The 13,141-nt window shown below is 39.7% G+C and overlaps 1 protein-coding gene across 1 annotated transcript; it reads right to left on the reverse strand.

The window, feature by feature from the left end:
* Positions 1–402: 402 nt before the first annotated feature.
* Positions 403–10,053, reverse strand: LOC104160725 (ATP-dependent RNA helicase DDX3X; the record flags this gene model as incomplete). The annotated part of the gene is made up of 14 exons (XM_009698933.1): positions 403–2,945; positions 3,298–3,425; positions 4,354–4,510; positions 4,948–5,065; positions 5,156–5,337; positions 5,658–5,802; positions 5,910–6,054; positions 6,235–6,395; positions 6,471–6,569; positions 7,206–7,291; positions 7,727–7,862; positions 8,413–8,512; positions 8,596–8,736; positions 9,930–10,053. Coding segments are annotated over 14 exons (1,805 nt in total), but the record flags the coding sequence as incomplete, so codon positions are not given.
* Between the last annotated feature and the right edge of the window lie 3,088 nt (positions 10,054–13,141).

Genomic DNA, 13,141 nt, shown 5'->3' on the forward strand with positions numbered 1-13,141 from the left:
GCATTGCTATCCTCTCTACTTGTACAAGTACCCAACACTGTGGGGCACAGGTTATTTAGGTTATAGAATGGCTGAGGAATCATGCCTGAGTATGAGTTCACCAAGTTTTAATTCTGTGGTTACAGCCAACCTGGTATCCCTAAGGAAAAGAAAGAAAAAAATGAGGTGGTTGTCTTATCTGTCCCACATCTGCATTGCTATCCTCTCTACTTGTACAAGTACCCAACACTGTGGGGCACAGGTTATTTAGGTTATAGCTGTAGCAACCTTAAAACCTAGCTGCCATTTATAATCACACTGATGTGTACCACACTAGATTCACCTGCTTCCAGAGTTGCACGTGAATGAGACTACTTGGGCTACAGATCTTGTAAACCAGAAGAGTGACGCTTCACAAATGAGTAGACTGTGCAGTTCAACTTTTTTATTTTAATAAAATCAAGAATATGCACAGCACATGCAGTGCTAGCATCTAAACTAATACAATAAGCAATTCTAAACCTACAGTGACTTGAAGTTCAATTTTTTTTTCTTTTTTTACATTCAGCAAGTTTAAATCCATTCTTGCATATTGTTTTGAATCCTTGTATCTGAACTGAAAATATTGCTGGCTGATAAAACTTGCTAAAATGCACAAGTCACTGATTATGCCAATACAACAAAGATAACCACATGTTTGAGGATTGCAATGTGCCAGACATTCACTGAAAAAAAAAACCACACAACTAAACAAAACTCACACAACAAACATCTGAGAATCTGGACACTTCACATCAGTGTTTAGAAGTGTTTCATTAATATCTTAAGACAAGTGTATCAAAACCTTGGCATGTTTAATTTTAAGTTGCCAATTTTTGTTTTACTATCAGAAAGTTATGGCTACACTGCCAATGCCGGGTCTGCTTAATTTGACTTAAGAGTTTAATATGACTTAAACATTAAAAGCTCACACTACCCCGAAATATATAATTTCACGCATACGGTGACATTCAACATTCAAGTGCCAGTGTTTTTGTACTGTCTTTTGGTCAAGTTTCTTTAAACTTTCAAAGAATCACTTTTAGGCTTACAAAAATAAATATTTGTCAAAAATGTTCAATAAATATTACACAAAACTAGCAGCAAAAAGTATCTAGAAATCTGTCGTGTGCAAATAGTTTTCTTCCCAGCTATCATTCCCATGGTCCCAAATAAGTTTTAGAATCTATTTCCTTCTCCTTAAACAAGCTGCGTTCAATCTCCAAGAGACAAAATAAGATTGGAAGTTAAGGACACGCACACAAGACATATATAAAATTCTCTGAATGTGCAATAAAAGAAGTATTTTGTAAAAAGTTATGGGCAAAATGTACAAGGGCCTAAACCTAGACTTGAAATAGCACCATAACAAATGACCTCAATACTGTCAAGTGCACCTACTTAATAAAAGTTTTAGAACAAGGCACAATACACTTGAAAAAATCTATTGCACTTTAGGAGATTTTTGCCATTTTCCTACGCCACTGTAGATTAGTTGTTAACTGCTCTGGCCACAACGTTAGCACAGAAATTCCAAGTGGCAGAGGCGTTTTTCTGGTGGACAATACTTATCTTTGGCCAGATTTAGCATAAACAGACTATAAATACAATGGAAACCTATGCAACTAAAACTGACTAAAACTGCACTTTAATAGCAGAATTGAAACCTTGTGCAGTTTATGTACATTTCCAACCTCTGTGATCTCAGGTTTGCTTGTTACTCTTCTGGAGCCATTTTACAAAGTCTACAGTAAGCCAGTTTAACATCTCCACGCAGCTTGAACAGAGTAATGTGAATCTGCATTAAAATAAAGCCTGCTGCATAATTCTTCCTGTTCATACCCTCTTGACCAAAAAACATCAACACTAGCATGCGTTATTAGACCAAAAATTCAGTCAGGCCCTTAAGGAGGACCAATCACTGCCATGGTCAGCCATTCTACCATTTCAATTTCATATGGCAGGCATTTTTAAAAAGTCTAAATAGATGAATTCTCCTAAAAACTATTTCAAGTTATCAGACCTTTAAACGTTCCCTGTAATGTTCTGCCCACATTTGGCTAGCTCACATTAATGATCCGCCTAAATATTGAAAAAGGAATTGCTGTATTTACTTGCATTAACTTCAAAAACAGTGCTTTTAATGTATGCATGTATCCATACATCATCTCATCATGACTGGAATGGCTTATTAAAGGCTATCAGGTTCTAAGTACCTATCCAGGATAGAGTGAGCAAATCAGAACTTTAACTTAGTACAGTTTTGCCACATTAGAAACTAATTGCATTGATATGCTTCAAGATGTTTTTATTTTTCAAATCTGCAGATACCAAAAGCCCTAATGCAGGCTACCGCATAAGTTTTTCTTTGTAATATTATGGATGAATCAGTGATTCCTGTTTAAGTTGTATCACACCTGTGTGCCAAGGTTTGATTTTAGCCCAAGTTCAGTAATTTTTATTTTGTCAAAACAATTGATATCTTGAGCATTACTGAGCCAACAGGACATCAAAATAAAAGTTGTCTAAAGTTAAAGGCACAGTACATTAACAAACAAATGATCCTCAGTCACAAAATTATAAATGCAGTTTCTGGGTGGGGATGGGTGGGAGGGGAGTTAATCCTGACTACAGCAATAGAGTCTTCAAAACCACCTTCAAGATAGGGCTACTTGTTCCTTTGTTTCCATCTTGTGACCTTGAGCTCCCTTAAAAAAAATTTCAGTGGAGAATCACAGCTGGTAATGTACTGCGAGTTCTTGAAGCTACACAAGGTATAGTCTGGCTAAGTTACATGTGGTTTCCATATTAGCTTGTTTGGTAGGATATCTGCTGCAAGCAGATTCAGTTGCCCCACCAGTCAACCCCCTGGGAGTTATAGTTTCCTCCATATCCATCACTGTTGTAGAAGCCTCCATAACCACCACCTATGAAAGGCAAGAGAAAGCGATGCTTAATTAACCTGCTCAAGACGTGCGCCTTCACAACAAGAAAACAGCCCAGGGCACAGACAAGATGTCTACCATCTATTAAAAAGAAACCCACCCTGAAGTACTGTCAAATGCACACATTAAACTAAAATGCTGGAAAGACAGGTAGCATCAAACTAATCAAAGACCGGTAACTTGAGTTAGCCTAGATCCAAGAATGATTCTGAGACTTTGCTTAACAAGCACCAGTTGACCTTGTATTTAAACATTATCTCCAGAAGTTTTACTACAGCAAGCATTTTAGATCTGGTTTTGTATTTGCCAGGACTGTCCGCCCCGTTTTTCTTACCTCCAAATCCTCTGCTGCCACTTCCTCCACTGCGGCTGCTCGTTGATCGACTGCTACTAAAGCTACTGCTGCCAGAACCGCTACTTGTTCGATAGTCTCTGGCACCAAATCCTCCACTGAACCTACTGCTGTATAAAGGAAGAAGACAAACACTTGAGTAAAGTCAGTGGTATTTTAAGCAGACACTGAAGTTCAAGTACTAAATTTCTTACAACTCTGGTTACCAACTACAGCTGACCAACAACCACTGCAAGTGTTGAGTTCCACATACTTTTTAAGCATCCCAATGCTATCTGTAAAGGGCATTCAAGATGGCAAAGGAAAATTTACTATTCAAGCAGGGTCATGTTGAATTTGTCATGTTACGCTAAGAATTACTTTCCCGGGTCCTGGTAAGATTTGATTCAGTGCAACCTCTGCTCCACAAAATTTCCAAACCTGGTGTTTAAGTGATGCACTTATGATCACCTTCCATATTGTAGAAAAGGATGACCATTTTACAAGCATACTCAAAAAAAAAAAATCAAGCAACTAGAATTCATGGGGTCATACCATGTTGGCTACATTGAGAGGAAGGGTTGGTTCTCTCACCCCTTTAAGCCATTAAACACAGCTCTGTATTACCATCTTACAAAACGGTTTAGGTTTCGATAGCCTCACACCTGCATTCCTTTCCTGTTTTCTGTCACGAGTCATGCATTACCTTCTCTTAAATATCAAAATAGCTGCTTAAGATACATCTCTGGCACATGCAGATATGTATTTCTAGTAACTGTTTTGTAAGTGCTTTCACAGAGTTCCAAAGCCATTTTTGCGAGATGTCATTCTACCTCAGCCATATCTAGTTGTCTGCTTTAGAGAAGTCTTACGGGTTAATTGCCTTATCATAAGATAGAACAAAACCAGATATGATGCTGTCACCTTCTGATGCACCTAACTTGGTTTGTACTGCAGTGGTTTGTCTTCACCTAACTGTATTTTTAGACTGAAAACAAGCCACACAACTGTCTCTCACAATGGATTAAGTATACCTTTAGCCAAAGTTGTGACCATTACCTCTTAGATCGCCCACGGCTGCCACCTCCTTTGTGATGCTGTTCATAAGCCATGTTTTCCAGCCAAGATGGTACTTCTTGCTTAGCCTCAACAAGAAGATCAAGCAAGTCCTTGGTGATGTTTATGTTCCTCTCATTGAAGAATGAAGTGGCAAGACCTGAAGTAAATGTTCAGTTTTAGCCCCACACAACGCAACTACGCTACAGCACTTAAACCCATTCCGCACTCCACTTGCAGCCATGCCAAGAACAGTATCAGTTTCCTTACAGCCAAGCTTGAAAACACTAGAATTACCTGAAGAGAAAGCTCTTTAAGACCATTACTCCACCATAGCCAGTCACAAAACCCCTGGCTACTTACTGACAAGACACAGAAGATACCAAGCTTACATGTGGTATCGGAGTTTAAGAGCAACAAAAGCACTAGCTAAAGGAACTGGTTAATTTCCACACTGGCTGGACAGCAGTGAGCAGCTTCTGGTCACAGAAGAAAGCACATGGGCTTCTCTCAAGTACTTAGTTGGAATTTGCTACTTAGCCAGTACAACTCAGGTATGAAGCACGGTCTATGAAAATTCTACATCATGCTACTTACCAAGGTTTCCTACACGGCCTGTACGACCAATACGATGTACATACTCTTCAATGTCACTTGGCAAGTCAAAGTTTATGACATGCTTTACATTTGAGATATCCAGTCCTCTCGCTGCTACCTAGTGGTTAAAGGATTAAATCAAATCTTAGTAAAATTCCACAGGCCAAGTAATAGGCTTACTGGCTCAAGCTTCATAGATTTCACTTACTGCTGTGGCAACAAGAATCGGGCTCTTCCCCGAACGGAACTGGTGCAGTGCTTCCTCTCTGTCTCTTTGAGAGCGATCTCCATGTATACTTGTGCAGGCATATCCTTCATGGTACAAGAAGTCCTCAAGAGCATCTGCACCCTTTTTAGTTTCCACAAACACCAGAGTCAAGGAATCCTTGCCTAACAATAATTAAAGCACAGGTGAACAGAAGAAAAGCTACACAGACAAATACTTGGCTCCACCACCAGTACAACGCAGTTTCAGTTCTCTGCTCTTGTTTATCCCAAACTGAAGAGACTGGAGACCTCCCTCCCCATTTTATATTACCAGAAGAGCCCACATCAACTTAAAACTGACATTTAGGCAGTGCAATACATTCACTGCATGTCAAGGAAATATCCTTTCATTCACCTACTCAACAGAAGTTCTTATTACTCGAGTCATTAGATTTGCTTCATCTGAATTTTACCTTACTTGCTTATCTGAAACTCATCTTTACCTGTGGCATTTAGCAGGTCAAGCAGAAACGATCGTTTGTCTGACTCTTCCACCCATACTACTTTCTGTGTGATATTCTCAGATGTAGAACCTACTCTGCCAACAGCCAGAAAGATATATTCATCAAGGAAGTCACGAGCAAGCATCTGAAAAAAAAAAAAAGAAAAAAATCAAGTCAGTATTTCACCCCCACCTTCCAGAGATAAACTTTGGCCCTGTAAGATGTTAAAATATCTGAACTTTTATAAAGTACCTGGATTTCCTTGGGGAAAGTAGCACTGAACATCATGGTATGACGAACTCCCTTTGGTGGCATAGTATCTTGTTCAACAATTCGACGGATTTGAGGTTCAAACCCCATATCAAGCATTCTGTCAGCTTCATCAAGCACTAGGTACCTAAATAGTAATAGAAAAACAGTTGTAAGTCAGCACAGACACTGGACCACAAGTTCTCAATTAGATGTCTACGCAGTCCAAGAGCTGGAACTTAAGTGCCATTAACTCTAGATCTCACTTTAAAAGGTACAGTTTCTAGTTGTCAAGTCATTCGCATATAGATAAAAACACTTCACTTACTTGCAGAAATCCAGTCCAATCTTTCCCCTCTCCATCATATCAACCAGTCGTCCTGGAGTTGCTACAAGCAAGTGACATCCACGTTCTAAGTCACGTATCTGTTGACCGATGTCTGCACCACCATACACAACACAGGGACGAACTCTGGAACGGTATGCAAACTATAAAGCAAAGTAAATTAGCTCTAAGAAAAACTATATTTAAGTTATTTTATAATGATGAACTCCTAGATATACCTTTCTGGCTTCCTCATAAATCTGCACAGCCAGTTCTCTAGTGGGAGCCAAGACCAGGGAGATTGGATATTGCTTACGGCGTCCATACCTTCCATTCTCCTGAAAGAAAAACAAATACTTGGAATGAGTAGCCCAAATACGAGGGCAATTAAAACAGCTACTATAGGCAATATTGAAGACAGGTCATCAAGCTTGTCTCAGCAAGAAAGAAAAAGCACAGTTGAGAGCCAATTTGTTTTAAGCACTGCATCTGAAGACTGCCCTGCTACAGTACCCAAGATTCAGCTGTTGGTTAATGTTAACTGCAACAGAGCTGCACAATCCTGGTCTCCTCAACCTGCATGGTGATCTGTAACTTAAGCAGCAGAGAAATAATAGCCATAAAACCCGTTACTGCCTATCCTAAAGTCACTACAACATAGAAATGCATGATGAAGTAGCTTTTTTGTAGCAAGGGAGGCATCTTTAGAGTTTATGCAACAACAAAAACTCATAAGCCATCTTTTCTCTAGACAGTTACGCACAGCAACTCTAAGTAGGAAAAAAATATGTTCCACAGCCTGTATTTCTCAAGGGAAATAGTTAGTCTCCTAGAAGTTGAGATGCTTGCCTATCATATCCAAAATAATGACGACATTTAAGCCCAGCTACTGTGTTCAGTAGCAGACATCAGCATACGGGGCAAAAATACACATTGTTCATAGCTTTTCCAGGACTAGGTATTGAAGTACTTGCCTTCATAGCTCTCAAGGCATCACCAGGGCCATCTGCATAGATCTGGCTCAATATTGGTAGAAGAAATGCAGCCGTTTTCCCAGACCCTATGAGGACACAATTCAGTGTTATTCATAGTTATTTTCAAAGCTACTGTACTGTTAACTACAGCACTAATCCTGTATCACTAGCACATTCCCAGTAACATCTGCACTACTATATGGATACTACCTAGGCCATTGGAGCAGACTCCTTAGCCAGAGGTTATCTACGAAAGACTTATCACTCAGCACCACAAAGGTCCTGAAATGAAAGGGATTTAAGCCACGAACATTTCTGTCAGGACAAACACAGTAAATCCAGTCAAGACACATCTAAAGCAGTTGCAAGACTCTAGAGCTGATTAGTTTCCAACACTGCAGGTATTTCAGCATGCTCAGAACAGGAAGTTGTACTACCTTACAGACCCCTTACCTGCAGCTTGAGAAATACAAGACCATACTCCTACTAAGAGACTAAGCAGTAAAGAGTTCCTAACTTACCAGTCTGAGCACAGGCCATCAAGTCTCTCTTTTCTTTAATAATAGGTATTGCATGTTTCTGGACTGGAGTAGGACGGGTGTAGCGTGTGAGCTCAATATTTCCCATAATAATTTCTCCCATGTCAACATCACTGAACTGTAAGATATTTAAAATGAGTAAGAGGGGGATCTTTCCCTTCAGCCACCACAGAACACATCATTCAAGTCATTTGTAAAGTATCTTAAGTTTTGTAAACAAATCTATTAAGTTTACAGATACTCAGGAGCTCGTTACCGAGAGGCTGGTAGCTACTTAGTCCAGTCACACAAGCAATTCTTAAAAAGTCAGCCAAGCCTGAAGTGCAAACTACACTAGCATACTACACTTGGCACCACAACAGCCTGTGCTTAAGCAGTTGCTCCAACAAACCAGCACCTCTACTTCTTTACCTGTTTACTGTTTAAAGACAAGTCATAGTTAACTGAGCTGTAAGAGTTCACTGAACAAGCCTACACAACTACTTTTACATCTCAGTTCATCACATGCAACCCTCCTCTGCAAAATAGCTTAGTTGTAGGAAGCTAAGACTAGTGTTTCCACTCCTCCCTAAACTTAAGACAGCATGACATCAAGTTTCACAATGAAAACACTCACAATGAGACACATCAGCAAACCAGATTTAAAAGAAAAAAACGCAGAAACTTACACTTTCAATATGTGGAGGACAGTTGCTGCCTGTTGCTTCAACAGGAATGTCATCGTATTTCTCAAAGTTAATGCCAGTATTGCTTCCTGAAAAGAGCTCTCTAAAAGCAGAAGAGAAAGCATTTTACTTGCTAGACATATCAATCGACCCTGTCATATGACTTTACACTATTCCATTACTTACTGTTCCAGGCGTTCACTTGGGGGAAGAGGCTTTGACCAGTCATCTTCATCTGATTTGTCAGACCAGCGGCTATTTCCACCACGATCAAATCTACCAAAGCCACTCCGATCATAGTCTCCGCCTCTTCCACGTTCTTCATATCTAAATACAGCAAGAATGTCAGGCCACCATTCCTGGGCAGCAGGATTTTTTGACATGCAAAAGTAAAGCTATAATAATCTAGTAGTGTATGCCCTGCTTATTACATACACAGCCTGTGGAACAATTTAAAGTCATCAGATTATCTCTACTCGCTTCTTGACCCATGAACTGCACTTGCTTCTTGACCTATGAACTGAAAATAAATTAGTACCAGCCATCAGACTAGGTCATGTTGGTCTGTGTCACAGACATGAGAGTTAGTCATGATTTCACAGCCCAGTTTAGCTCAACACAGTGAACCTTGTATCAATTTTTATTTGGTTAAGTGCAAGAAGTGTAAAGAACCAGTCATCTGCCAGTAGAGTTGCTTAGTCTTTACCACTTTTTGTAGGGAGCTCCACTTAAACCTCTTCAGAGACATTGTTTGGTACTCCCCCCCTTTCTCTGTGCCTCACTTTACATACATCTCCCACATCCAGACAAAACCCTGAAGTGCTGTAATCTGTTCTTTTATTCCCCCACCACAAGCATGAGCAATCTAAATAACTCAATTACATGTCACATTATAAATTTATAAAGAGGGAGCTCACCTGTAGTACTGACTCAGAAGGTGGAAAAGAGTCCTTACCTCAACTGCTTAGTTTTTGGTCTGGTAAATCATGTTTGAGAAAAGTCTGGATACAGGACTAGCGTCAGCTTTACTAGTCGATAAAGGTCACTCTCACCACACTTGTGCATACAACGCATGATGTGTGTAAGACTGATCAAGTAAGGCAGAGAACCTGCAAGAGTCTCACCCAGTTTTATTAACTACACTTTTTAAACAAAGAAAAAAAATTGAAATAAAAAAACTATTAAAATCCATTTTGATGTCTTTTATGTGCTCCCAACAGGTCTTCATTATTTTTCTGGAAGTAGCCACTCATCTAGCACATTTTTTGGTGGAACGGCTAAGTCAGCAAGTCATTGTAGCTGCAGTGAGTGGCTGGTGCTAGACTACAGGGCACATTTTTCAAACACATGCAAGTTTCCCATCCTTGAACTCATGTAGCTTTGAAAGCAAGGTGTTCTCACTCTCTCCTCCCCTCCCAGGTTCCTCCTACATTATGTTCTTGTTCACACCTAGAACTCTAATTTTAACAACAAGATTACAGGTGCACTACTAGAACTGAGACAGACAAGTAAGTACTTGCCTTCCTCCTCTGGATCCATTTCCACGGTCAAAGAAGCTTGATTTTGCTCCACGATCAGACCGCACACCAAAGCTGCTGTATGCATCCTTGTCTCTGCTAGAACTCCAGCCACCACTATCAAAACCTAGTGGAGAAAGGTATTTTAGCCATACATTACATGCTCTAGGCTTTTACAAGGGAAAAAAAAAAGTTCTGTTCAGTAAGTCTTCACTGGAAGGTCTACAAGATTGAAAGGCAGGCAGTCCTTCAAGAACAGAAGATGAACAGGTGTTAAGATTTACTCAAATAGGGACTAAGCATTTCTCACTGCCTGTTGGAGAAAGATATTTTAGCCATACATTACATGGTCTAGGCTTTTACAAGGGAAAAAAAAAGTTCTGTTCAGTAAGTCTTCACTGGAAGGTCTACAAGATTGAAAGGCAGGCAGTCCTTCAAGAACAGAAGATGAACAGGTGTTAAGATTTACTCAAATAGGGACTAAGCATTTCTCACTGCCTGTCAGAACATGCCAAAAACCCTTCACTCATGTGCAAGCAAGTTATTTTTTAAAATACTGCACTTGCCTTAGTGCTAACATTCAAGTTGCCTACTCTGGAAAGACAGGTATCAGAAAAAACATTAAGACACGAAGTCTTGTCAAGCTTCATCTACCTTCCCTCTCCAACTTCAACACAAATCCTTGACAATGCATTTAGTTTTTGTGAGGTTAACAAGGTCTCTGGTGGAGATCAATAAATGGAATTAGCCTTTGCATTAGAAATCCATACAAAAGTTAGGATCTTTTGTCATACTGCAAGTACACAGAACAATCCAATCTACACAGACTAAGACAAATCAACAGCACCATGCAGAAATAAGGAATACGGGGTTCTTCACAATGAACTACCACATTGTATTTTCCACACAATTTTTACACCTACTTACAGTAGATGCCTACTTAAGTATGTTAACGTGAAGAAAAAGGACAAAAGTAGGACAGAAAGTACATGAGCTTGCCAACACCATGAAGTAAAAAGCCTCGTTTTTATTCAGCTGTCAGGGGTTGGGAGGTAGGCAGAAACATAGAGCATTAAACAGTGCTTTGGTACTACAGTACTTTAGTACTAGACTAAGAACGTACAAATTCTGATTCAGAGTTCCAACCTTCACAAGTCTGAAAACACGACCCAACCAGAGTCTCAGCTACAGGATTCCAGCAGAGACTAAGTGGAATAATGAAACAGATAAACAAATAATATCACTCCTATTAGTGAGCATCTTTTTGACAGATACTGACTGGTTTTGTGCTGTGGAGCTATGCACCAGCCAATAAAAGCAATCACAAAAACAAAGTTACTCCAAAGATTGTTCTACAGCCTATCCCTCTGAAAAAGCTTTGCTACAACTACCCTACCTTGTTAGATGTTTTCAGGACTGGCATTCCTCCCCCCTTTTTTTTAAAATACTTTTAAAGTTGGCATTTTTTTCTACTCCCCAGAATTCAGACATGCACTACTCACAACGGAATTCTAAAAACCAGTGTGGTAAATGTAACTCATTCGGTCTGGCTAACTGAAGCAGACAGCAAAAAAAATCCATGCATGAAGTTTATTAGCACAAAAGATCATGGAATGCTTTAAGACCCTCAAAGTACTTTAAGTAACTTTAGTCCTTACAGATACATGAACTTCACACAGAGAGACTGCTGACAGAAGATCAGGAATACCATATTCACTTCATTAACACAAGAGTTATTTGTGGCTTGTTTAGAAGGCATCTAAATCCAGATTTTAGTATGAGTAACTTTCAAACCACACTAAAAATACCGGGGGGTATGTCATCCTGCCAAGAAATCTAACAGTAGAGGTAATGATAGAGCAATCTTCAGGAAGATATAGATGTAGTTTCTTATTATCGAAAAAACTAGCTGACTCTATACTACAGTAAGATCTTCTACCAAGTCTGAAAACTTCCAGAAAAGTCAGAATTTTATACTCCAAATAGCATACAAAGTGCGCTTGCTCATCTAGCTTGTTACTGCACTAGTTTCTGAAGTTGGCATGTTGCTGTCTTTTTCTTTAAGGTAGTGCAGCAATTTCTAGACCAAGTCTTTAACAAACACACATACATATATACCCTCCTTGACAGTTAGGGCCATTCATTCCACTTCCAGTTTGGTATTCCTATTTTGATTTTACTTGTGGATCAGCATTGAACAGCAGAGGTCCAGGCCACACAAACCAATTCTATGTAACCAGCTAGCAGAAGACATCATCATAATTTAGAACATATGGCAAATCAAAATCAAATGCACTGAGACAACCCATAACAGATCACAGATTGACTTCTTCGAAGTGAATGATCACAAGACCATGTGAGAATTATCAGGTAATTCCTTAAAACAGCAAGGCTTTTACTTAAAAAAAAAGGGGGGGCAAAAAAAACATCCAGCACATACTTCTCACCAAAGGCATAAGTTTGGAGTTCAATAAGTTACTAAGCGTTCAGGGCAATTTTGTAGTTCTTGCACCTATGAAGAATGGTGGAATTTTCTAATCAGCATTTTAATTTGCATTTTATAACGCTCTAACACCAATCACTGTCAGCTTACTTGAAAAGCTGCCACATGCAGCAGCCAGTAAGTGTTTTTTAGAGACTGGTGTCCTGGTTTGGCTAAAATAGGACTATTTCTCCTTTTCAGTAGACTTTTTCCTTCAGTTTCTTCTAAGTAACTGCATTTTCTGAAGTTGGCTACATGTTTTTCAGACAGTGTCTGCTTACAGAATTGATAACACTTGATGTTTATATTTGTTACTAAGGTAACAGCAGGACTGGTAGGCAGAAAGGCCCATGTTTATAGTTAGTCCTGTGGGAACCAAGGTCACCGCTGGCACTCTTATGTTCCCACATATGAAAAGGCATAAGAGGGTCACACCTGTGGGAAAGTGCACACAGGACCAGTGAGCAAAACCTGACCGATGAGGTATCCATCCCATCCACATAATACTCAGTATAAAGTGTTATCATGGGGGTCAGCCCTTCTTTCATGGCCAGCATCCCTGCGGGACTCTGCTCATTCCACCTCCAATTCCAATCGCTCTATTCATGAATCCAGTTCCTGTCTGCTGCTGAGTCCAGCCTAGGACATCCAGGTGCCCGCTTTGCCACATGAGCACCGCGAGTCACTGCGGTTTGCAATTCTGTGATCATCATTGGGAACCTCAATATTGGTT

Source organism: Cariama cristata, unplaced genomic scaffold (assembly GCF_000690535.1).
Source record: "Cariama cristata isolate BGI_N322 unplaced genomic scaffold, ASM69053v1 scaffold1514, whole genome shotgun sequence".
NCBI lineage: Eukaryota > Metazoa > Chordata > Aves > Cariamiformes > Cariamidae > Cariama > Cariama cristata.